Here is a 25,515-nt window from a genome sequence, read left to right on the forward strand (position 1 = left end):
GCATTACGTGCAAAAGCACAGATTCGTCGGCCACACCTCTCTCCTTTGGGGGGTTGCCCGCAAACTGGAGGCAATAACGTTAGCGGGCCTCTCCCAGCCCGCTCCTACCGCCTCTGGAGAAATGTTGATTTCTTCAGAAAGGTATTTGGAGCGGGCAGGTGTAACCACAGCGGGTAGGGCTCGGCCTGCTGCTGTGCCTCCTCCCCTCGCCTTTCTCACAGACAGAGATCCACCTTACCCTGCAAGCGGCTCTCCCTGCAAACCAGTTCTACAGGTAGACCCAGAGATGTAGATGTCACCGTTATTTCTGTGCACAGGCGCCTCCTCCCGTTCCTTTCTAATACCCCCCGTTCTTTAACTTGTCCTGAAATCAGCTCTCACCGACGCTGCAAGCAAGAGGGCCCGGGCCTGCACCCACCTACAGGTTGGGAAGCGAGAGGCCCTGGAAGACTGAAAGGGAGGCTTCGGGAGAGGCACGCGCACCGCAGAGCGCCTCTTCAAGTGGCAACTGACGGAAGAACAGAGGGGCAAAGGTCAAGAAGAGATAATGATTTAAAGGGAAGAGGAAAATGAAATATGGGAGATATAGAAGTATAGGAAGTGATAAAAAAGGAGTTTGAAGAAAAGAGGTGAAGGGGGAAAAGAAGAAAAGAACGGGACGAAACGAGGAGGGGCGGAGTTGAAGGAACGGGACAGAGCATCAAATTGGCGAGTAAAAGCAGAGTACGTTGGGGGAAAGCGGGCCCAGAAAGTTCACGCCAGAAGACTGAAAGGAGAGAGGACAGAAGGGACACGCTTGAACAGTTGCCTGGTCCAGCCCGGGTCACCTTAGGAAAGGGGCGGGCCTGAGCCCATCACAGCAGCGCTTCCCGTGTTTCACTTCAGTGCCACTCTCCGCAGGTCACTAACTTGACCCCGGAGGCGCTTCCGCAGCCGGGCGAGGGTTGAAGCCACTCACAGGACTCGGCGTTCCCGGTGTGGGCGTGCGCGCGCCCCATCCAAGGAGCACGGAGCTCGCGCTGCCGCGCAGCCATGCCCCGGGCCTTCCTAATCAAGAAGTCCTCGGCGTCCAGCAGCCGGAGGAAGTGGTGCGAGCTCCCGGACGAGGAGAGGGGCGAGGTCTACATACCAGGTGAGTTTATTGCCACTGATATTTTATTACCCACCTCCATGAAGTGACAGATAAGGGGGTTGCAATGGGAGGGCTGGGTTCGTAGGCTTTCCTGGAAGGTAACGTTTTATGGCAAGGTGCGAACTTTACCTGCTCTCTCGCAAGTCCAACTGATCAGGAGTGTGGGGTGGAGCGCGTGAGGGTGATTGAAAGTAACTCCTAACTTGGTGCCCATGGCAGTATTGAAACACTGCAATCACAAAAGTTACATGGTGGTTTCTGAGCTCATAGACCACAAATCACACACTGGTCTGCTATGCGCAGCTCTGCTTGGCCATGGGAGCAGTTATTGATTTTGTGTCGGTTGTTATGGTGTACATCCCTGCGTCACGAACACAAATATAGGTAATGCCTGGTGCCTCCCACGGACAAAAGCACCTGTCTAGGTAATGTGTGGTGCCTTGCTGGTGACAGAAGAGTCCAAATGTAAAAGTAACGGATTTAGTCTGGAGTGGGCAGCCAACACACACTGACTGTGAGGTACAGTTTGGGAGGGCTCAACCCCTGACCCAGGGAATGGGCACATTAAACAGTTACTTCTTTTTTTCGCATGCATCCGTTTCTGAAGGAGAAAGATCTGTGAGGTTCGTCTAACAACAGCACACGCTTGACTTGCTGAGCTACCTGGCTGGCTATCTGTAAAAACTTTTTGCAGAGCTTTTAGATTCAGCCCAAATCGGGCAGCAGATGTGTGCCCAAACCTGGCATTTTTAGCCAAATCGCTTTATTGCTGCACCTTCACTTCAAGCCTAAGGAGCCCTCCCCAATCCTTGAGATCTCTACTCCCACTCCATGCTCGTGGACAAGCATTGGCAAGGCCAACAGTTTTGATGTGTGTGTAAGCATGGAATAGGCATTTGCCAGGGCTTGCTATAACGGTACTACAAGGACATAAGACTGCAAAAGCAGGCACATTTTGTGAATGTCTGTGCGTATGATGGCAGTGCCTAGCAAATGCCTATCGATTGCCTATAAAAGTGCCAAATCAGTTGGCTTTGCCAGGGACTTTTTAACAAAAATTCAATGCAAGGAACAGATGTGAGGACCAACATATTGGGGATGTTAAATGAAGCCTTAGATTTTCATTCTGCACCACTTTGCCTTCTGGTGCTTCTGATAACTACAGGGCTGTGAGTCTGGGTTTCCAGGTAGGCACATTGGAAACAGCCTGGTGTGCCACACCAACAAACCATCCCATTAACTGCAGAGCATGTCAGTGTTACACAACAGCAAAGACAGCGGTAGAGGGCAGCAAGCGTATGGTAACGTGTTTTGCATGCTGATGGGACATGACATGCGCTGCTCTGGGATAGGTCCAAGCTATATTTGCATATGGCTGCAGTCTGCAACCGTTCTGTAATGGCACAGAAGAACTAAAAACGATGGCACGAAATGCTGCCCACTTTAATTGTTAAAACGGTGCAGTGATTTGGTGCCCGAGGTCATGGTAGGTGCGGTGCAAAAGCGAATGGGTAAGATTGATAAACCTGCGCACGTTCAGATCCTGACAGCCGGACAGACTCCGTTTCTCACCCTTCTGAGGTCTTTACTTTCAGGCCGCTTTTCCTTGTGTGATAATAACAGCAATTGTCTAGTGGGCGTGCGAGGTCGGGCCCCGAAGCCTCGCACTTGCGGTCCCCACAGACAAATCTGCAGCTATAGGTTACCCTGAACAGTTACAGCTACTGGCTCGTGTTTTGTGTGTTTTCTAAACTGTTGGAAAAAAAGTTGTTCCTGAGGTGGGCTTCTTCCACCTACTAGCTACACATTCCTGAGACTCATTTTTTTATGCCATAAAAGACTGATGAGTCCTTGGGTTGAATGCTTGCTAAGAGACCCGTTAATTTCCTAATATGGCGCAGTGACGGGCTGAAGGAGTTATTTGCACGTACCAACTTGCTCTGGGTTGCGCCTGGGCATCGTGGTTTGGAGTATCACCATTGATTCTAATGATGTCTAGGGTTGATGGGAGTCGTAGTTCAAAACATCTGGTGAGCCAAGAGTTGCTCACTACTACCAGGGTCAGGCTGGTGGGATCTCTTCTATCCTGATGGGCAGGAAAGAGGGTATTGTGATTGTCAGGAAGCGGCACCAGTTGGGTGGGCGAGATTATGGACCTGATTTACAAAGCGTTTTTCAGTGGGACTTTGCATTGAAAAACGCTTTGTAAATCAGGCCCGTGTCTCATTGAAGTTGGGGCATCGTAGCATTGCCCGCACATGATGATGATAACATCCGTTTTTTTGTAGCGCTTCATGCCAGAGCTATCTGTTTCTAAGCACTGTGATAATAATTATGGTTCCCAGTTTGTCCACCTCAGAAGGATGAATGGAAGATTTGGCCCAGTTGGAATTGGAACCGGTCATCCACTGGTCACCCAGGCCATATATTAATTGTACTGCAATGGAACCAACAACACGTTACTAGTAAATACATTTGCATGCTGCGCGGGCTGTCTGTGAGCCACACGGCCCTTGGGTTGCCGACTTCTCTCTGCTGCTATGTCCAACTCATGCTGGTCTCGCACAGCCATCATCGCCTCCCTTGAACTATTCCATCGCGCCTCTAACCGCTGCAACTCATTCAGATCGCCTCGAGTGCATTTAAAGAGGGGACCCCGCACCCGACCCCACCCCTCCCCCCACAGTAGCGATTACAATCCGTGTTTGCTCTCCTAGAGCGAGAGAAAATAGATCCAGGCGTGTAACTGCGCCCCCTTCTTGTCCAACACAATGCACGGAGGAGCACCGAGGGACGGGTCCCGTTAGCTGGCCCTCCACCCTTTGCCCAAGCGAGAAGGTGGCGCACCCACCAGCGCTGGGTGTAACTGGAGGAGGAGGGACAGTTAATTGGATTTTGGGCGCAGCGGCGTGCCTGCTGATTGTTCCCGTGGGAGGCGCTCAGTTAGTTCTCTTGATTAGGGCCGCGACCCGTCGAGGTGGGGGCGAGAGGGGTGTTACCCTGAGATCAGAAGAAAGCCAGTCAAGTGTGCACCCACGCCCTACATTTATCCCCAGGTTTCCGAGTTCCCGGCGACAGGTGTCTGGGAGGGAGACCCGTCCTGGAAGTACTCGTTTCCCTTCCTGTGGGTGAACGCGTGGTTCACATTTTTGGGAAGGCAGGTAGGAAACAGTCTGATTGTTGCCGCATCCTTGTCCATAACCCGTCTAAAAAGCTAAGGAAACACCCTCGTTCTCCCATTATTGCCAGGCATGGACCTTGATTTACTGTCAGCTCAGCGCTATAGGGGGATGCCATGACCACATCACCCGCTAGGCCCTGGGTACTGCACTCCAGATATTGGGGACTATGACTCCCATGCAGTGGTAGAAGTGTACCAAAAAAAGTAGTAGAACTGTGACCCGGGCGTGGAGCAACGTGAAACACATTTTTCAAGGGTTGCAGCCATGCTGCTTAACAGCAATTGAGTTGAAACTGATTTCAGTTTAGCTGTAATTGCTATTGGGTGGTAAAGTGGAGAAATGGGCTTTAACTTCACAAAGAACAGTTCCAGAATGGTGAAAATGCTTCCAAAAAGTAGTGTAACCGTTAACAGTAACAAATAAAAGTAGTGGAACTCTTCTCGCAACAGTTCCTGCTCACTTCGACCACTACTCCCGTGACCCCTCACCATTATTAAAACGGCGAAGGAAAAATTGAGATGCGGCCCAAAACATTTGGCAAGCCACGGTCTGCAGTCCCCTGCCTGGTGGACTCTGGACTAATTGCATTCTTGTATATGTCACCAGCCCATCTCCCACGTTTTTCACACCATAATAAACTGTCTCTGCGCACTTGCTCTCGTCTTTGCGCCATTGTACAGTGACGCTGCCCGGGCCATCCCCGTCTTCTGTAAATGTGGTATTGTAAGTCATTTCAGATCAAGATTAACATCCCTGTTATTCATGCATGGCACAGGTGGAGACGTGATCATTTGCTGAGGCAGTTTTCTTGGCCGCTGTGTTAATCCAGTAGATAACACCATTACCAGAGTGCCAGCCATGACCACATGGTTCCTTTTTGGATCAAGAAGGGCACTGCTGTAATGCGGTTTCGGGTGGGTTTCTGCCGTCCTCGTGCTGAGGTTCAAGAGGCCTTACTGATTAAGGGCGCAGAGACCCGGTCACGAAACAAAGCATCAGATCACTGGGCGTAGAAGCAGATATAACGGTACCCTGACCATATGCATACAGATGAAGGCAGTGTAACAGTGTCTTCACCTATTTTTGTCGAACAAAGATTAACCGTCAACATTTTAGGAAGATGCATTAATGGTAAACCATGTAAAGTAACATTTTCACATTCTATCAACAGTAAAACAGTACCAGCATAGAACAAGATTCCAAAATGATACATTAAGATGTCACTGTATCACACGCTCACCGACCATTTAAAAGTGGGGACCAGAGCCTCCTGTATTAAAAAATCAGAAGACCAATACTTCCAAGACCAAACTGCATTATGCATGAACATTGTTTATTTTCTTCGCTTTTACCGTTATAATATCGAACATGGGATCTTTCAATGGTGACCGACTCAAGGCAGTAACACAACTCCACCACAGTTCGATAAGATGTGTGTTTTAATGCAGCTTAACGACCTCTGCCTGACTGCGCTCATTTCCCTGCACCTCTTGTCTTGGGTAAGATGGAGTGGCACTCGGAGAAACGGGGTCTTGTCATTCGCCGACCGCCTTCCACTTCCTGAATGCCTTCTGGCTTCAGACACGCTACCCAATTACAAAAGTACACCGCCTGCCTCCACGCAAACAAGGTCTTTCTGGTCCAGCAGTCAAAGCACAGAGAGGGTTTTGAAGCGCACTTCCCGCACATATTTCAGATCCAGTGGGATTGCAATGTTGACGTGCACCATTTGAGGGACATTGTAAAGGTGAACTTTAAGGTCCTTTGACCCCTTGCAAGGGTATGTTCTGTGGTGCTCCCGGCCTGTGCATGGTTAGCAAAGTATTCTTGCATACATCCCGTTACTTTGACTAATATTGATTAACCACTTTCTATTTTGGCCTGCCAGCAACATATAATGAAACGAAGAGGACGCTCAGAGATGCGCCACATTAAAGTATGCGTTAATTTATTTACAACAAAGTCGTTTTTCCAGGCACCACAAGACAAAGTAGTGAGGGAACAAGGTGCGTAAATAATAATGGCAAAAAAGACTGAAAATATGCAATCGTGGTCCTACTAGGCCATGTGACATTCTGACGTGAAAGTGCAGTGAAGATAAGTGCAGAAGATGGGGGCGGGAGCCCGGGAGGGAAGTGTTGAGAGGTGCTGGATAAGTGCTAGGGGGGCAATGCCAGGGTGGGATGCACAGCCGCCAGGTAGGGGCCCACAAGGGCAGTGCTAGGGGGGAGTGTGCTGCTGTCGACTGGGCAGGGGCCTGGTAACCTGTGAGATTCATGAAGGTCCAGGCCGCCAGTCACAGCGCCAATGAGGTGATTAGCAGGGAAGGGTAAAAAGTAGAGAAAAGCTGAGTTTTGAGAAGTTTCCGGAACTTAATCTGAGTTTTGAGAAGTTTCCGGAACTTAAGCAGGTCCGGCTCAAATCTAAGAGTGGCAGGTAGGCTGTTCCAAGGAGAGGCACTGGCCGAAGAGAGAGACCCAGCCCCCACTTTCTGCTTGGAAAGCGTTTGACAAGCAGAGAGTTGGAGTTAGAGGAGCGGAGGGCACTAGTAGGGAAGTATTTAGGGAGAGGGAATTGGAGATAGCGTGGTCCCAGACCCCAGAAAGCCTTGTGGACGATGCAGGGGGTCTTGAATTTGATTCTTGCAGTCACTGTTAGCCAGTGGAGAGATCTTGGGGCCGGAGAGATACCGTTCCTGGGCTTGAGGCCAAGGATAAGTCTTACAGCCCTATTCTTGATTAGCTAAAGGGGGCTTAGGGAGGAAAGGGGGAGATTGATGAAGAGGCTTTTGCAGGAGTCCAGCCTAGAGAGGACCAAAACTCCGTAAACATTGAGCTTCTGGGGAAAGGCGAGGAAAGGGATAATGCCTCTAAGGAGCTGAAGCTGCAAGTGGGCCTTCTTGACAAGGTCCTAGATGTGAGGGGTGAAGGAGAGAGAGGAGTCGTAGATGACCCAAAGGTGTTTGGCCTCACAGGATGGTGAAGATAGAGGGTCCAAGGAAGGCGACAGAGGGTAGGAGGGAAACGAGGCAGAGGTGTCCCGATAAGAAGGATCCCCATCTTACTAGCACTAAGACAGAGGTCGTTAGCCACACACCATGCCTGGATAGCGGTCAGACAATCAGGAATGACAGAGGATTAAGAAGAGGTAATAGAGGGACGTTTGAAGGAAAGCTGTGTGTCATCAGCATAGCACTGGAAAATTAGGAGCGAGGGAGGAGCAACTTGGAGGGTGCAAGGGGAGCATAGCTAAAGTCAGCCTGTCAGACATTTTCACATTACAACATGTGCCTTCATGCTCTTGAACCCATGCGCATTGCTAATAATAGAGGGAAACGTCTAACAGGATTTTGGCCTTGTAACAATAAATAGAAGTAACACACAATTAGACAAAAATGAAAGAGTAAGTAAGAGCTGTGTCAAGAGCCCCAGCCTTGTCCACTGAAGCTGTATCAGTCATGAGCTTTGCAGTGTTGTCAGGGGACTACATAGGCCTCTTGTTCACATAGGAACGCACACAATGCTCACAGCTCCAGGCTCCATGAAAAACATATACTTAAATTGTCTAACAAAATGTGGTAGATTAAGGGAGTTGCTATAATTACTTTTAATAACCTTTTTCCATGAGGTTTTAGCTCTGTCCTCTGGATACAACATGTACCCAAGTGTCACCCCCACAAGCCACATATAATTATAATGGCAGACAGGGCTCAGGTACTTCTAGCCCTGATGCATCAACAGCCCACACTTCATTCTACCTCCACCGTAACTAACCCCCCTTCTCCTCACTTTTATTTCCAGAACCATGTGCCAGGAGTCTGCCAGAATGTTAGAACTGGGCCCTAAAAGACCACTTTACATTAAATCACATTACATTACAGATACATTATTTCATTTATAATGACCAGTTTCTCTTGGAAAAGTGAACCCTGTGTGAAAAAGTGAAAAAGCAGAAATAAGGGAAACTCAAAGAATGTCTGTTATTTTAATACCATACCACAGAAGCATCTTCCAATTGCGGAATACCATCTGTCAGGGCTTCCTAGCCTGACCTTTTCAGATTTTTTAGATAAAATGTTGCTGGTAATTCTGTCTCTGAAATCGAGCTCTGCTAATCAGACCTCAGTTCATAATGCCCCATGCTGAAAAGTATAGTGCAAACATGTAACTCAACTAAGGCTGTCTACTGACACCCCTCACAAGCTGCTTTGTAGTTTGGTGAAATGGCAGTTACATAGTAATGTGCATTCCCGCAAACAGCCTGATGGAACTCAAAGTTCCAACAGTTAGGGTCTCTCTTTTACCATAGTTAGACCTGATCCGAAGTATATAATTGTGTGCTCCCATGACCTGGTGGCAGATTAATAACTAAATATAGGACATCTCTAGTTCCGGTATGGTGGCCTTTGGGAATCTATTATTCTACTGGCCAAAACCCTTTGGTGTCATTTTACTTTCAGATTGGATTGTAGTAATTTTTTTAGGGCATTCTGTTTATTCATCACATACGACTGAGTCTCACTCAAAACAGAACATTTTAGTTCAGCCCTAGCAAAGCCACTGGTCTGTAGGAATGTGTCTCCAAAATCCAATGTGAAAAATCTGCTCCAACGGAGAATAAATGCGTTGTCAGAAAAGCAAGTTTATTGCATGCTGTTGGCCGGAAAGAGTTAGTCAGCCCTGTGAAGTTTAAAACTAACAGTTCCTTCCAGTGCTCAACAAAGTTACACCTTTTATACACACTGAAACAATTGACATAATTACACAATAATTACACACATTTTGTTACAAAGGCATCCTACAAAATCCCAGTGGCAAGCCCTAATACAAAGAAATCTATCAAAAAAGGTAGCCGGGGAAATCCGTCTACATTCTCCCGCTGCATCGTGGCCTTGTACAATTCAAGTAACAGAAACCTCTTTCCTGCGTTGAAACCTTTCCACCCAAGCATTCCCCTCTTTAGTTCATTTATTAACTACTAAATTCATTCCCTGTTCCCTGATCAAATCCTCTTTGAGCACCCAAACCCTACAGACATCCTGCATGCCCTTTCCACTTTGAGCATATTCCTCCAGAGTGCAAGACAAAAACGACAATTTACCATTCTCCCACAATCTACCCAACACTCTACATAATTATCTAAATCAAGTGGAGGATACACAGTACCTGCAGGCCCAATCAACCCTGGATTCACACCTAACTCAGTTTGCGTGGCTATACGGATTGAGATGGTAGTGGCCCTGCTGGAAGACAGAGTTACTGACATTATGGCGGCTGTTTGAGGTAGCGTGGCAGAACAGCATCTCAAAAGCACTTGGCAGGACAAAAGAGGAAAAGCAAAAAAATAAAAATGGGCATCAGCTCCTCACGTATAGCATTAAAAGCAGATTCTGAGTGATTGACAAGCTGAATGAACTCATACCTGGAGGCCTGGAGTCATTTAGCGTTTGTGATGTCTCGGAAACCTGGGGCCAGGAGAGAGGTGAAAGCATCTCAGTCCAACTAAAGAGTCTAAAATGATCAGACATCTTCTTTAACGCCTCTGAAGAAGTCGATGAGAGGCAATTACTCCGGGTATATCTTCTCAAAAGTTTCACCATTTTATGTCCTTTTAACAGTCTCAGGTTCATATGCACTCAACAAGGGAAGGGGCACAGGCAGCACAAAAGTGGCTCGGGGCAGCATGTTGGAAACAACCAGATGGGCTTTGTGGACAATCATAACTTGGGAGTGCAAGGTAGCAAGGCTGCACACTCCCTTCCAGGCTGGTGGGAGCTGAATATCCCACAGACCCAATAACCATTGAGAATAGCAGATGTGTCACCAGGCCATAACATGCAAAGTCATGGTACAATTTATGTTCACTTCAACTGGTATAGTGCCAGCGCCCTTAAAGCATAAAGAGAAATGTGTGAGTGACTGGATCTTAACAGGTTTTTCTTGTGGCTTCAGCCACGTCAACTTTTTCCCATAGACATTCCAAATCTCTGAGCATTCCTCATTAGGTTTTGCTACATCCTTTTCGGTGAACCCTCTCATTCCTCCCACTTTGTAGTTCATCACCCCCTGATCACATTTGTTGTTCACAAAAGCAGAACCTTCCATTGTCCGCTGTGGTCTTAGGCTGCATCGTACATTTTCATGCTCCTTCTTCTCATTCTTCGTACATTCTTGCTCGTTGATCAGAATGGCTGTAGCCTGGATGGCTTGTCCCTGAAATAAGCCATGCAGTCTACAAAGGGATAGATGCACCAAACATTGGGCAATGTGTGGTTGACGACTCACTAGGAATAAATACTCTCGGAATGCCAGAAGCGTGGAGGATAAGTGAGACGATGTAACAACGGTCTGCGGTCTTTGCTCTACCCAACCTTTTCTTATGCTCATACCATAAATTATCCATAGCAAAGCCATGCACATTCACAGTACTATCCAAACCCAACCCTTCATCTTCAATTAAATCCTGAAAGATATTCCTTTTTGGTCTGGGCATTAACACTTTATCAAATCCTACAGCACTAGACACATCAATATTTACATTTATATTGCTCGTTGCAGCTGAACAGGGAAAAAAGAAAATAAAGAGAAACAAACAAATATGCATCCTAATTTTCAAACCTTTCAAATTTCTTCTTCGATATCTGCAAAAGAAAAGTCACTGCCTGTTTGCTTGCACCAAAGCCTTAGTTGGAACGAGCTACGACCTCATGGCATGTTTAACTTAAGTATGTGTTAACAAATCTCCCTCGCTACTTTGCTCTTGTGCCATTGGGGAGTGCTGGTATCCCTTCGTACATCTCTGAGGTGGACCCAGCACTTATTGCCCTCCACCTTCACCCCTCTGGGAGTCACGTAGATGACCTTATGTGGATCATCGAAGCACTGGATGCCCCGCTGACTGACACAGGCCTGAACAAACACACAATGCCCCTGGAGGAGCTATGCCCATTGTAGAACTTCTGATTCTTGATCAATGTCCTCTGATGAAACTGGCTGTTGATGAAAAGAAACAACCTGTGAAGAGATAAGTCTGACAGATTGGGTTAGGTCCCTAAAGTAGGCCCTAAACTCCTCTTTTGAATTTCTGATGACTTCTGATCATCTGATGCCATGTGTGCAGATGAAAGTGGTATATGCATTCTTCTCCCTGTGACTCATAGGGGATTAGGGGGGGACAAATGGTGCTTCTTCCCCGGTTGGTTAAAAAGAGAAAACAGAGCCAGGGGAAAGCAATGCACTCAGTTCTTTTTAAGATCAAAACACAACTTTGACAATCTATTTTTCAGCAAACCATGTGCTCCAGGAGTCTGTTGGCTTGTGGGTGATACACTGAACTTGTGCTTTATGCCCAATAAAAAAGTGAGTTCCGCGACCAGCTCATTAAACAAGTGAGTTCCATTATCGAGTTTTAGGACCTCACATATTCCCCAAAGTGGAAATACCTCCAACACCAACAATTTCACTGCTGATTGTTCCTCGGTTTCTGCACAGGGCCCAGCCTCAAGCCATTGGGAAAATTGACATAATACGGTAACAAAAATTACTACACCTGTTTACCATATCCACATAATCAATGTGAATTTCTCAGAAGGGCCCAGAAGGATGGAGGAAAGTGCCTTTTACTGTCTTCATTGTATTTCCAGTGTTAAACTGATGACATGTCATACAGTTAGCCACAAACGTACTTACCTGTTCATACAAGTTTGGGATGAACTAGTCTTCCTGGAGGCCCGCCTCTATTTGTTATCGAGAAGTGTTTGACAGATAATACAGCAGCTCCAGAGCCACGATAAGTAACTCTAGAGGCATAACTACTTTACCTGTAAGCTCCTGTCTCCACAAGAAATCCGTAGGTGAGAGGGCACACCCCCTCTTTGCCCATAGTTCCTTCTGCTCCTTTGGTGTTTGCTTCTGCACTTCCATAATCTAAATCGAGGGAACTGCAGTATATGGGACTTGCAACTGTACCTGCTGGGACACAGGTTCTACAATTTGGGAATCTGTAAATTGTAAATAGGCGACCACCTTTGCTGCTCATTTAGCTGCATCATTACCAAGTGCTATTTGGTCAGTACGGTTAGTATGCCCGGCACACTTAATAATGGTGACTGCTGCTGGCCATGTTAGCACTTCAATTAATCTGGACAGTAATGCAGCATGTTGACCAGGAGTCCCCTCAGATCTTCTAAAACCTCTCATAGGCCATCTCGACAATCCTGAATGTACAGTGAAGGTGACATACGCAGAGTCCGAGTGAATGGTGACTGCCTTCACCTTACCCATTGCTAGCACCTCTATTAGTGCTACCAATTCTGTGCCTACACACAATAATGTGAAAGCAATTGCTTCTTCACCCTGCCCCGTATTCATCATCCATAAAGCCCACAACTGCCGCACCCGTATGTCTTTCTCTGGTGTCCTGATCATTTGTCAATGAACCGTTGACAAAGAGTACCTCTCCTCCCTCTAGTGTATCTTCCTTGACATTCGTATTGTAATCTCCTTCTCTTTCATATGTGGCGCAATTATGTGCAACACCATCAGGATTCACTGGCTCAGCTACAAATGTTGCAGGATTGACAATGTTACATCTCACTGGATGAATAGGTGTATTTGACAAGATGACCTTGTATCCTGAAGCTCTCTGCATAGTGAGGGTTGATTTGGAGGTTCTACGTGATTTCGCTGACCTATTTTTGGTCGTGGTACTTTTCATCGCCGGATTTTACATCGCCAGAAACCCTGTTTTTTTTTTTTTTATTCTGGGGGTGGGTTCCCGTTCCCTCCCCAGCCCCCTCTTACTATTATAATAATACCCCAACCCCAACAAAACACCCCCCAAAATAAAAAATAAAAAAACGGGGTTTCTGGCGATGTAAAATCCAGTGATGAAAAGTACCACGACCAAAAATAGGTCGGCGAAATGCGTGTATACCGATTTGGATTCCTCTAAGATCGCAAAAAGTGCATGTTCCGGTAAGATAGATCCGTGGGTTGAGCGGTCGCTGCTGAAATCTGAGTTTGATCTGAAGGTCGCAGGTTCGAATCCCGGCAAGGCCAACTCAGCCTTTCATCCTTCCGAGGTCGATAAATGAGTACCAATTTAGGTTGGGTGATATTGTATGTAAATATGTGCTCTGTAAAGCGCTTTGGATAAAGGCGCTATATAAATAACACATTATTATCATTACAGTGTCACTGTGCATAGTAACAGTCAAAGACTTTTGAATCGCAAACGCTGCTGCCACTTGAGCTTGCTCACATGGGAAATGAGCAGGTATGAAAGGATCTAGGAGTCCACTGTAATACTCCAGAGGCTTATGGCCCATCAACCTTCTGTGGGTGATGACCACCATCATCACCTGTCCATTTGAATGAGAAAACAAATACAATGGAGCATTATTGATCGCAGGCTTAAATTCCCGGAAACAAGTTACCATATCTTCTGACCACTCAATCAGACCTTTTACCTTCTGCGCTTCCTTGAGTCCTTGTAATAGGGGTCCTGTGTAACTAGAGTAGTAGAAAATCTAAGACCTCCAATAGTTACAGAATCCCAAAACGACTGCATCTGCTTTATGGTAACTGGCTGTGGCGTATTCTGAACTGCCACAGCTCTCTTGGGCATCACATTTCTTCCTGCTGGTGATATTAATTGCCCCAAGTACACTACCTCTGTCTGACAATACTGTCATTTCTCCTTGTCCACCTTGTATGGCTTCTCTGGGTACTGGGTGAGAAGTGTTATTGAGTCCCCTCTACACTGCTTATCTGACGTACTACAGACTAGCAAATCATCCACGTACTGGATTAACATACTGGACACAGGTACTTTCCCAAATCCATCTGAACCACTCGATTGAAAATACTCAGTACCCTTGTGTATTTAGGCTTTCTGCTGCTCTAGACCCAAATCAGCGCATCCCCCCTGACTTTACTCCACCTCTGCCATACTCTGCACTTTCACCAGATTCCACCCCTTCAACAAACTCTGTCTACATTGTCCAAACTACACCCCTTCACCCCCATTTTGGCTCCATAACATTATAAGGACGTTTCTAAGGTTGCAGGGATTAGAAGGTTATTGCTTACTCTCTATTAATTTAAGCCTGTCATCTTCAGCGTTATTTTAGTTGAAAGAGTATTTTCAGATCTCTTCTGCCCAAGATTTGGAGAAGGCAGTGTTTTCTATAGTTGAGTGCACTAGGGGTAATTGGTTCGGCTAATTGTGTACTTTCAGTTAGGTCTTAAAACAATCTTTTAGAGGAAGTGATAAGAATATAAGCTGTCTGCCAACTGGACACAAGTGAGAAAAGGTTGGAACGAGGAATGTTGGTTTCAATGCTAATATCTGGTTTCTCTCACAAATTGGCTGCTGTCACTCTGTGAGAAGCACATAGACTACTCTGTAATATTAATTCCACATAATTAAATTCCTACATCCAGTCTTGTCAAATGGTAAAGTTTACATATGCAATATATGCAAGTGTTACTTGCACCTCTTATAAGAATGTTGAATAAAAAGAACTCAGCCCCCTTCTTATGGTTACAGCTCTGTTGTTAGCAGGGGGCAACATGGAAATAAAGCAAGTTACCTGCTGCAGCCCATGTACCTCTAATCCTCTGGGCATGAATGGCATGAAAATATGGCAAAATCACAAGTGAAATTGTGTAGACTCTGCCTGGGCATAAACACCTCAGTTGAAAAGACAGTTGGCGAATGTTCTTGGAATCTTTGGCTGTGTATTCTCATGATGGAGTAATGGATAAGGGTGACACTGAACATTCATGTTTGGGAAGCAACAGCATTCCTCATAGCTGCCCAATGCAGGCACCTTTTATAACAAATGACATGGTACATACTGTTTACATCATTGCTGTTTGTGCAATTGGTCAAAATACCTGTTATGGTGCAGTCTTCATTAGGATACGCTTGCTCAGTAGTGTAGTTCACAGTTTTATTGCTTCAGAACTCCATCATGGTAATTAGGGAACGTTAGGTAATCATCAAGAGAGATAGGAAGAGCTTGTGGAGAGTCCACTGGCTCCCACCACCCAGGCTACATCTTGATCAACTGCCTGGGTCAGAACTCCAACCACACAACATTCTACTCAGGCACACAGAGTTCCACGCTAACATTCCATACTGATATCACCACTCACTAGGACATGTATAAAGGGTCAGGCCTCAGGCATAGCACCCCTCCCTCCGTTACCATATGTGATGTAGAAAAGTCACACTCATCATCATATGCATGCCAGGACCAGACATAACACACCTCCCTTTGTTGCCATGTGAAACACAGGAACAACTCTCACACCTCCTTTAAGACCAAAAATGGTTCCTCACCAGGGGACAGAGGCACCCAACCATGCGTAACTAACTTGCTACAGAAGGCAGCACCACAACCTATACACTCCAAACCATCAGGAAATAACATGACCCCTCCCTTCCATTCCTGCCACAAATGAACATCTAGGCTGCCACCCTAGAGAACTAACCTGCACCTCTATGGGCTACCAAAACACGTTCTCACACCACATGTAAAACAAAAAACACCTTCCATCCATCTCTGCCACTGATGGACCTCCAGAAATACCACTCCAGAGTACTACCTTGCCCCTACATTGGCTGGCACGCTGGCCCTTCTGTGCCATCAAGAAACTGAGCTAACTTGCGGTGGTGACATCTATATCCGACTCACTCACCAAACACTAAAATGGAGGAGACGTCAAAAACTCTCAAACTCACACACAGACTCAGCCAGGTGGGAGCACACCTTCAGCGAACACCGCGCACAAACTACTTAACATGCTGGCCAGGCAACATTAGGACCCATCAAGAGCACTAAAACAGGTTCCAACCCACGCTCCCAATAGGCAGATGGAAAAGAGTCACAAGAGATCAAAATTGCAACACAGAACCCAGAAATGGGTGGTACAGTTGCTCTTAATGTCCGCTGAAGAAACAACGAAAACCAACTCATGACTTGAAACTCTAAACCTCCAAAAGTCATGAAACACCTTAAAATCCACAACACAAAGATTGGGCGGCATGCGTCTCCAACCAAACCCTAACCCCTCTTAGCTGGCATGTGGACAACATTCTTTCCACACCCAATTGACGCTACTGCTGACACTTTTTCAGCGAAGTCAACGACCTTACGCATAGAGACTGAGTCCTCCATTGACATCAGTGTGCAACTGGTATCTTAACCATAACTCCATACCTAAACCAGATAAGCTCCTTAGGCATATCCACTGAGTCCTTCATTGACATCAGTGTGCAGCTGGTATCCTAACCATAAATCCATACCTAAGACAGATAAGCATCCTTATACATAACCACTTAGTGCTCCATTGACATCAGTGTGAAACTGGTATCCTAACCGTAACTAACCAGGTACGCATCTTTCGCCAAATTGTGCACATCTCCTTGAAGTGCAAAACCCAGTCACTTCACACACTCCACAATGCACCAAAATTCCACTTGGCGAACCACACACTGAACAGCACACTATGTTTAACAACAACCTCATTGTTTACTCTGAAGGGCCTACTACAAACTTCACATCTTTAGTCATCTGTAATAATCTCTGAATCGCATTATTTCCAAATCACCCCCTCTGCATGTTCTCAATCAGTTATACCTTAATGCAGGTGCATAATATACATTGAGTGTCATAACATTACAAGATGGTCTCCTGCAATTCCTCAAAAATTGTCAACTCTGACCTCACCTTATGCACGCTGCTAACACAGTAATATACACTGGAATTGCAAACTACTACTGTTGCAGAACATCTGGAAAAAAATAATTGTCCAAGATCTGAAAAAAACAATTATCCAACTGCTGCCTCCTTGCAGCCAGTAGTTCCTGAAAGGTTCCTGAAATTCCTCAAAAAGGTTAAACACTAAGAGAACATCTTTTGGGACACGCAGAATCCACCCACATACTCCCCTGTCCCTACCACTGCAAACTCCCACCTAGAGATAAACATCTGCTTACTCTGGGTACCTTCAAGCAGGTCATGAATGTACATTTTGTACCTATAAACTGGGGAAGAAAACATTACTCAGCGTGATGTGTTGTACTGCACTTATCATACGTGAATTTCACGAAAACATTTCAACTCACAAGAATACCCGTGCATTTCAATAATTCATTAAACATACTTTTTCATTGTAATTCAGAATGTACGCTGAAGTCAACACCTATCTAACACATCAGCGCTTCTCATATGATGGGCCCCTGGTTGGAGCGAACACGTTTTGATTCCAAATTCCCATTGGATTGAAATGTACACTTTAAAATGACACACCGTCAATGCGGAGCCTGCACAAGTCGCAAATCATGTTACCTCTCGTCTCTGCAAATCACAGTAAGTTATCACGGGACAATAAATCAGGAACACACGGGACTCACTCGAAGACGTAAGTTAAGTATTCCGTTTTCTTTTTTATTTATTTTTTATGCTTCGCAGTGCTTTGTTTTTTCTCTTGCCACATCTAACCACTGAGTTTCAAGATTCCGAGTTGTGCGTGTATTTCTGTCTACATGGAGAATGCTCCTTCCCATGTCGCAGAATTAATAAGTACACCATTGCTTACTCTGATGAAAACGTGGGCATGCTGCCTCCACGTACTGAGTCCATTACTCTAAGGACTTCGCAGCCTGTGCTCCGGCTCACCATGGAATGCGGAAAGAATGGAGATTCTATCTTTGCCAACACCTCCACCAGAACGCTAAGTTGTGACCCTGGACGTGGCAGGGAGGGGAGCCTCCAGGCTCCAACCGCCGCAATGGTTAGACCTCCATCCCTCACATGGGTCTAATTCAAAAATCATCTGCCTCGCTCTGACATCTCAACAAAGTACTGCAACACCCTGCATCACCAAGTAAACATGTCCAGCACATCACAGTGCCAAGATGCACGCTGAAAACTCAGGTTAACCCTTGCAGGTCCTGCATCTGCTCCATGGTTGTTCAACCCATGGCACTCTCTGAAGGGAACCCCTGGGGGAAACACAGTACCAGATCCTTATTCGGTGCAGAGGCACACTGTCAGCCACAACCAAAAGACCACTCTCCTTATCAAGTCCTCCATCAACTTCACTCCATCAATTTAACATCACCCTGGGTGGTGGGACTCATCTCATGGGGGCAGCGGGACTTCCTCTTCCTCAATGCAGTCATCAGCTCCATAACTGCACCCCATCCTCGTCACCAATGTTATGATGAACAAGAGAGATAGGAAGATCTTGTGGAGAGCCCACTGGCTCCCCCCACCCAGGCTAAATCTTGATCAACTGCCTGTGTCCGAACTCCAACCACACAAAATTCTACTAAGGCACACAGAGTTCCACGCTAACATTCCATACTGACATCACCACTCACCAGGACATGTCTACAGGATCAGGACTCAAACATAACAATAACCAACATTGCAAGAGTAAAATTGAGCAATGGATTGGGCGTCACAGCACAATATTACTTTGTGGGTGTGGTTTAGGCAATGGGTCTTGCTAGCTTGCGTTTAAGGTAATTTAAAATGTTTAACTCTGTAGAGGTGGTTGTACTGTACAATACATAGGAACAATTTGAGATGTGTGGGGGATACATATAGATGTGCTGCTGTTGTTTTAAGTACTGTTTCACAGTATATGTCCTACCTTGTATTTAAAATATGAATGTAAAGATTATTTATAATCATCACAGTTATGCATTGTGTGTCATACTTTGCAGTTGGTTCTCCAGGTAGTACTGAGCATGCAGCAGAATATCTTCAAAGACACACGATAAACCAAGCAGGGATGCCATTTGCCTGCTCAGCACTGAGCAGCTTCTTTAAAAATGGCTGAATGGATGTCTTTATGGAACACCTTTACTGGTGTGAAACAGTGTGTAACTTTGGCACACAGTTTTTGTTCTCACCCTTCTATGGCTTTAGGCATCCATTCACTGGTGTATTGATGAACTTGTGCATTCAGATTTACTCTTTGCCATTTTAACTTCTCTGTGATCTATTTAATGCTGTCACCGTCTGGGTGACCACAGACCCCTGAAATGTGGGGCCAGGGAGGGAAATTAGTGCTTTCTACTGAAAATCATTTTAGTGGGAACTCTGGGCTTGACTTAAGCATAGGCATGCGTTTAATATGTTAAAATAATGCATAATGTTTAACCTTCACTTTTCTGAAGGGAAAACCATAATTTTTGCAATGGTTTTAAAAATGCATGTCATGTATTTGAATATAAAAGTGATTGCTTAACATTAAGTATTGTGTATTGATTGTGTATTGATTAGAAAGAACTCCAAAGATAATGTGAAGTTTGACTGTTTTACACATTAAAGAGCCTTTTGCGAAGATAGGAATGACCAAAGAGCTTTATATCTGTCATATATGTATGTGAGAGTTGTATGACTGAGTCACTAAATACCAAAAGCACACTGCGTTTGGAAAGTGTGTCCTTTTCTTTTTTTGTTTTAAAAAAACGCAAATGTCGCTGTAACAATAAATCTTTTGCAAATATCAAGCATATATAGAAGTTTGGGCATTAAAGACTTTAGCTGTCAGAGTGGAACGACTGCTAACAGCTCAAAGTTACTAGCAGTGTTGTGGATCAGCCAGACTCGTAGAAACAAAACTGGTTTTATATTTAAAAATGACAGACCAGTAAATTGAAAATAAAATACTGCTCTTCTGGCAATCTGGCGGCCTGGGCCTAGTTGGCCTTGTTGTAAATGCATCTATGCCCTTGTGGCAATCCCGTGTGCTGGAATCTTTGGCCACAATACGTAATGCAGTCTGGTACTGAGAATCTGAGTGTAAGGGGACGGAGAAAAACACATTCTTCAGATCAATTACAGTAAAGTGGGAGGATTCAGTATGGATGTTAATAGTAGCAGGATTTGGAACCACTGGGAACTCAGCCGCAACAATATTATTCAAAGCACCCAATCCTGAACCATCGCCCAACTGAACCCTTCTGCCTTTTTCACAGGTGAGTTGCATGGGGTCACGGAAAGGCTGGATCATATCTTGCTTCCATAATGCAATAATGGTTTAGTAAATCCCTTTGTCTGCCTCCCTAGTCATGGGGTACTGTCTCACACATGGCAATATTGCACCAGGTTTCGGTTTGATCTGTATTGCTCCTTTGTTTTCAACAACCCCACATCATGAGGATTATTAGTCCACAAATTACTAAGCACCCTCTCCAAATCTTCCTTCCAACATGGCTATGTAGTTCTAACACTAGGGCCTCATTATGAGTTTGGCGGTCCGGAAACAAGAGTGCCGGTAAGATTATGGGCACCCTTGTTTCTGAACTGCCACACTCCATTCTGCTTGCGGGGCCACTGCGCCTGACAGGTCTGACCCTGGCAGACGCAGCAGCCCCATGTAGGCAGACTCATTATGGAAGCACCAGCACTGTTAGTGATGGTGCCACGACTTCCGTGAACCTATTCCCATGGAGTCCTATGGGAGTCCATGGGAATGTGGACTACCATTTTCTGGCACCTAGCTTTCTGGTCCTCCGGGACTTGTAATGTCCCGGTGGCACTGGGAAGCTAAGTGCTGGAAACAGTGTTACGAGGTTGGCCGCAACCCGCTGGGTTACCGCCGACCTTGTAATGAGGACCATAGTCTGAGGTAACTCCTTATGCTCTATCATTATCTGGCAAGGTACACAAATCTCAAAACCCATCTCTACTGTGTCCTCGGCATCCAATTGTTCATCGGACACCCCCCTTAGTGATAGGGTCAGATCAATGCACAGAATTGTGCACCACTACTCTCCGTCCTCACCAGTGCCTGAACCACTCTGTCCTTTTTAATGACTCCTGCTTCCAGTAGTATGGTAACAACAGGGCTTGGCGCTATCTCTTATGAAACTGCAGGATGGAATAAGAATTCAGCTGCTATCAGCCATGCTCTGTTTCTAATTCCAGGCACCCAACCTAGTAACACCATCACTCTGTAGAGGAACAAATCCCAATGTTCAGGCAATCCCCCTTATCGTGCTGTGACTATCGTCCTTGCTGGATACAAACCTGCAGTTGAGCATACGATACCTTCTTCTGTGAAAGAGATTGTCATTTTCAACTTGCTCAAAAGATCACTGCCCCAGAGATTCACTGGGGTATCTGCACAATACAACAAAGGAGCTGATCATTCTTGTGTACCTGGCTTAATAGGTAAATCCCCTGTGTAGGGAACTGACAAGATAGCCCCCAGAAAATTCCTGTATGTCCATCATTCTCTGTGACAGGCAAAACTTACCTTCCTTGATGCAAGACTTAGTTGCCCCTGTATCAACCATAAAGGACAACATTTCATCACCTATCGTTAAACTTACTTGGGGATCCTCTTCCGGATTGGCGGTAACAGACAGGATTGGACATGTCAGAGCTATCTGTGGGCTGTCCTAATCAGGATATGTACTTGCACCTGGGAGTGGGAAAGGGCTGTCTCCCAAAACACACACTGCAGTGTAATGTGTGATCATGTCTTAAGGTAAAAGATTTCTCTCCCATGACTGTACCTGTACCTGTTCTGCACAACTGAACTGGCTGCTAGATATAAGTCTGTGTAGCCTCAGGGGCTGGAGTTTGTCCTACCCGTGTTCGCGGCAGTTGCACAGAACCTGGGGCATGTGCCATGGTTGGGGGTTGAATTTGTTGCAAGGGGTAATGCACAAACCTACTGGCTGGCCATTGGGATTGGCATGAGAGTCATGCAAATATGATGGCCTACTCTTGCAATACCTTGACACATATCCCATCCTCCTCTAGGACCAGCACTGGACTCCATATGGTCCTTCAAACTGACATCCCATTTGTATGCCGAATCTGGGCATTGCGCCCCCTAACCTGCCAAATGTACCACCTCCTCTCGAAAAATCCTCCTCTGCCCCTTGGAAAACCTCCCATTTCTCTTCTATCGGGATCATATCCATCCAGCCATGTCCCACTTTTGATTCAAATTGTGCCTGCTGTCCTGGCTATCTTTGCTGTCCCTCAGTGGAGCTTGTAATCATTGCCCCTTCTAAGTTTATTTTAGCCTGTTTCTATTGTACTAGCTTCACCTCTGCTTTCTGTGCCTGCTCTGTGGCCTCTTTTTCTTTCTCTTGCCTCGTTTTACAAAAATGCACTATATGTGCGTGAATTTCTGGCCATCCCTTTGCCTGCATTCCCACTACTTTGTCCAGATCATGCTGTACTTCCTTGGGGAGTCCCTTTTTAGCATGTGATAAAACATGGCCACGCTTTTATCCCATGTCTCCTCTGTACCTGCTCTGTGCATTTCCTGAATTAATGGTACATGTGCGGCGGGATCACCATCTACCTTCATGATCTTAGCTAGGATCAAATTTATATCCGGCATATCAGGATACATAACTCATAAAGCTCTCCACACATCTGCCCTGCAATTATTAAAAGGCGACCGTCATGATTATTTGTATCTATGTGTACCCTTGGATACCCCGCTCATCCCCAAAGTTAATCCGCTTGCTCTCCAGTTAAAGCAGTAAATACATTTTTCATGCCCCCAATGGCCAACATAACGCAATCTCTCTGTTTTTCCAAACGTAAATCCACTTCCCTGCCCCTGCAGTGAGCGAGGGTAGCGATTTCATCCAATTATTCCGGTCAATGTGTGACTATGGGACATAATATGCACTTCCTAATACCCTTGATGCAACAGGAACTGTGTTGTTTTTTCCTTTATCAGAGCTTTTCCCATTTTCCAGTTTTCCCTTGCCCATCGTTACTGCATGCGACAACCATGGCACATCCTAAGACCCCAGTGTGTAACTTCCATAATGGCTGCTGTCCATTTCCCAGTCTTCCTCTATGCCTCCCTCTACTAACACATTCCTTGCCCTCTATGAGTCCACCGAATGGTAGCCTATACTACCATGGCGGCAAGGCTCTCTAATTGGAGGTTGAAATTCTGCTCCCAAAGCAACACCTCCCTCTTCAAGTTCCACCTTAACATCCTTGAAAACCGCCCTATCCATATTTAAAAGAACCTGCCCTGACTTCCATCAATCCAATCCTGCCTCTACTGCCTGTCCCTTACCTTCTCCCTCTGCTCTTTGCTGCCTTAATTTTGCCAACTCTTCCTCTGCTTACTGTAGTGCTTCATATAGATTTCTCTGTGCCTGATTCTCTATCACCATCCTCAATCTGTTCTCTAACTCTGATCTCAACCTGTCTGCTGTCCTAGTGGTCGGAGGCGTTGCTGGCCTCCTTCATACAACCTCTGGAGTGGAGGATGGAGATGATGGAGGCTCAAACTGGCGATTAGTATACGCCTCAGCAGGTGATAAAGGAAAACATCCATAAGGTGGTGGGGTGGTAGGGATCTCCGAAACCCCCTGCACCTGCTCTGTTTCCCCAGCCTTATCCCTAGGGGCCTTTCCTACCTCCTCAAACAACCTCCACAACTCTAGGATGTTCTGCCTTTTCTCCAGCTTTGATCCCTCATACCTTGTCGATAAAAAGGTATACATATTTTTCAACACACCCTTATCATGTGTCCCTTCTTCAGGTGAAGCTATGAACATTCTACCCTTAGTTTCGTTTGCCTATTCTCTATGATATTTCAGAATCGTATCTTTATATATTGGAAGTGACTGGCACAGATGATGGAGCAGAGACTCCATACTCCCTTACAATTCTTAATTTAAACAAAAACCCAAACACAAAGCTGTGCCTGTGGCACACCAAAATGTATTACAATTCCAAAACAAAAGCTAATGCTCTTCCCCAATTTGTTTAAACTCTTCAACAATTACTCGCCTTGTTCGCACCACAATCGCCTTCCAAAACGTGTCACTATTCCACAATAATCATTCCTTCACAGAAGACAGCATGTTATCACTACTAAAACAAAATACCATGGCTCCTCATAAATAAATCTCCTTCACTGAAGGAGTGTGATGTTCTTGACTACAACATCACTCTCTCCCTCTCTTTTCATCACTAGTACAACATTTTTCTACTACAATACTGTATTTTCCTGACTACGGAAAGATGCCCTTACACTACTTTGACTACCAAAAAATAACAAACCAAGTAAAATAAAATGGAAAAACAAGGGACTTACAGCATATAACAATTCACCATACTCTCACATTCATAAGTCAAATCTCTCCCTTTCATTCTTTTTTCACTTAACCTCCTGACTCCAAACACAGCTGAACAACCTCTCTGACTCTACACCCCTCTTCTACAATCACAGAAATTAAAAAATAACTTTTTCCCCCTATTCCCTTGATTTTCTTGTAAAGTGCACATACATAAATAGTCTTCCTCTGAAGCGCCCCGAAACGGTGCCCTTTCAAATAACCTGCATAGCTGTACTGTAGCACCCTAGCTGAGTGAACAGGCAGGTCGTCAATCAATTTGGTGCCTGCAGGCCACTCCTGATGTGCATGTAAATTGATCACTGCAGATAGGAACCTCTGGCAGGGCAATCCCCAATGGAAGGCCTGAAGCTCATGACGCAGGTCACCAAATGTATGAATGTGTCTCCAAAATCCAATGCAAAAAAACAGCTCAGGCCGAGAATAAATGTACCTCATCAGAAAAGCAAGTTTATTGCATGCTGTCGGCCAGAAGGAGTTAGTCAGCCTCGTAAACTTGAAAACGAACAGTTCCTTCCAGTGCTCAACAAAGTTGCACCTTTTATACACACTGAAACAATTTACATAATTACACATATTCTGTTACTAAACCATCTCACAAAATCCCATTGGCTAACCCTAATACAAAGAAATCTAATCCCACTACATTCTCTAACCCCATTGGACACATGAACAAGACACAATCCTCTTTTACCACGTGATTATTTCCGTAGTCGGTCATGACATCCTAAACATAATTCTCTTTATTATCTAAAAACAATGAATCAGTTAACTTGTCCCATTCATCGGAGAAACTTTAACTCAGTACATGATGTGCAAGGCTTTTCATGAACACTTCATAAACAAGAGGTAGAAAAACAATCATTCCTTTGAACCAGCAGTAAAATTCGTATTGCCCTAGATGCCCTGGTGTCTCATATTATTTCTTCCTACATTTCTTCATGTCACCTTATTTGCAAATACCATCTCAAACCATACGTCTTCCAGAACACATCCTGCATATTTTCCTGAGTGCCCATAAAACACTGGGCAAGCTTTGCC

At 45.4% G+C, this 25,515-nt stretch overlaps 1 protein-coding gene across 3 annotated transcripts in view; it reads left to right on the forward strand.

The window, feature by feature from the left end:
- The window catches only part of OVOL1 (ovo like transcriptional repressor 1), a 784,221-nt gene that overhangs the window by 660,202 nt on the left and 98,504 nt on the right, over positions 1-25,515 (forward strand). Inside the window, exon 1 of one of the 3 annotated variants that reach the window (XM_069644822.1) lies at positions 280-1,132. The exons of the other annotated variants lie outside the window; for them this stretch is intronic. Coding sequence (XP_069500923.1) covers positions 1,033-1,132 — 100 coding nt within the window. The 5' untranslated portion in view covers positions 280-1,032. Of the gene's footprint in view, positions 1-279; positions 1,133-25,515 lie in introns of those variants that run through there. 3 annotated transcript variants of the gene reach the window in all.

This window comes from Ambystoma mexicanum, chromosome 2p (genome assembly GCF_040938575.1).
Source record: "Ambystoma mexicanum isolate Mex_15411 chromosome 2p, UKY_AmexF1_1, whole genome shotgun sequence".
Lineage (NCBI taxonomy): Eukaryota > Metazoa > Chordata > Amphibia > Caudata > Ambystomatidae > Ambystoma > Ambystoma mexicanum.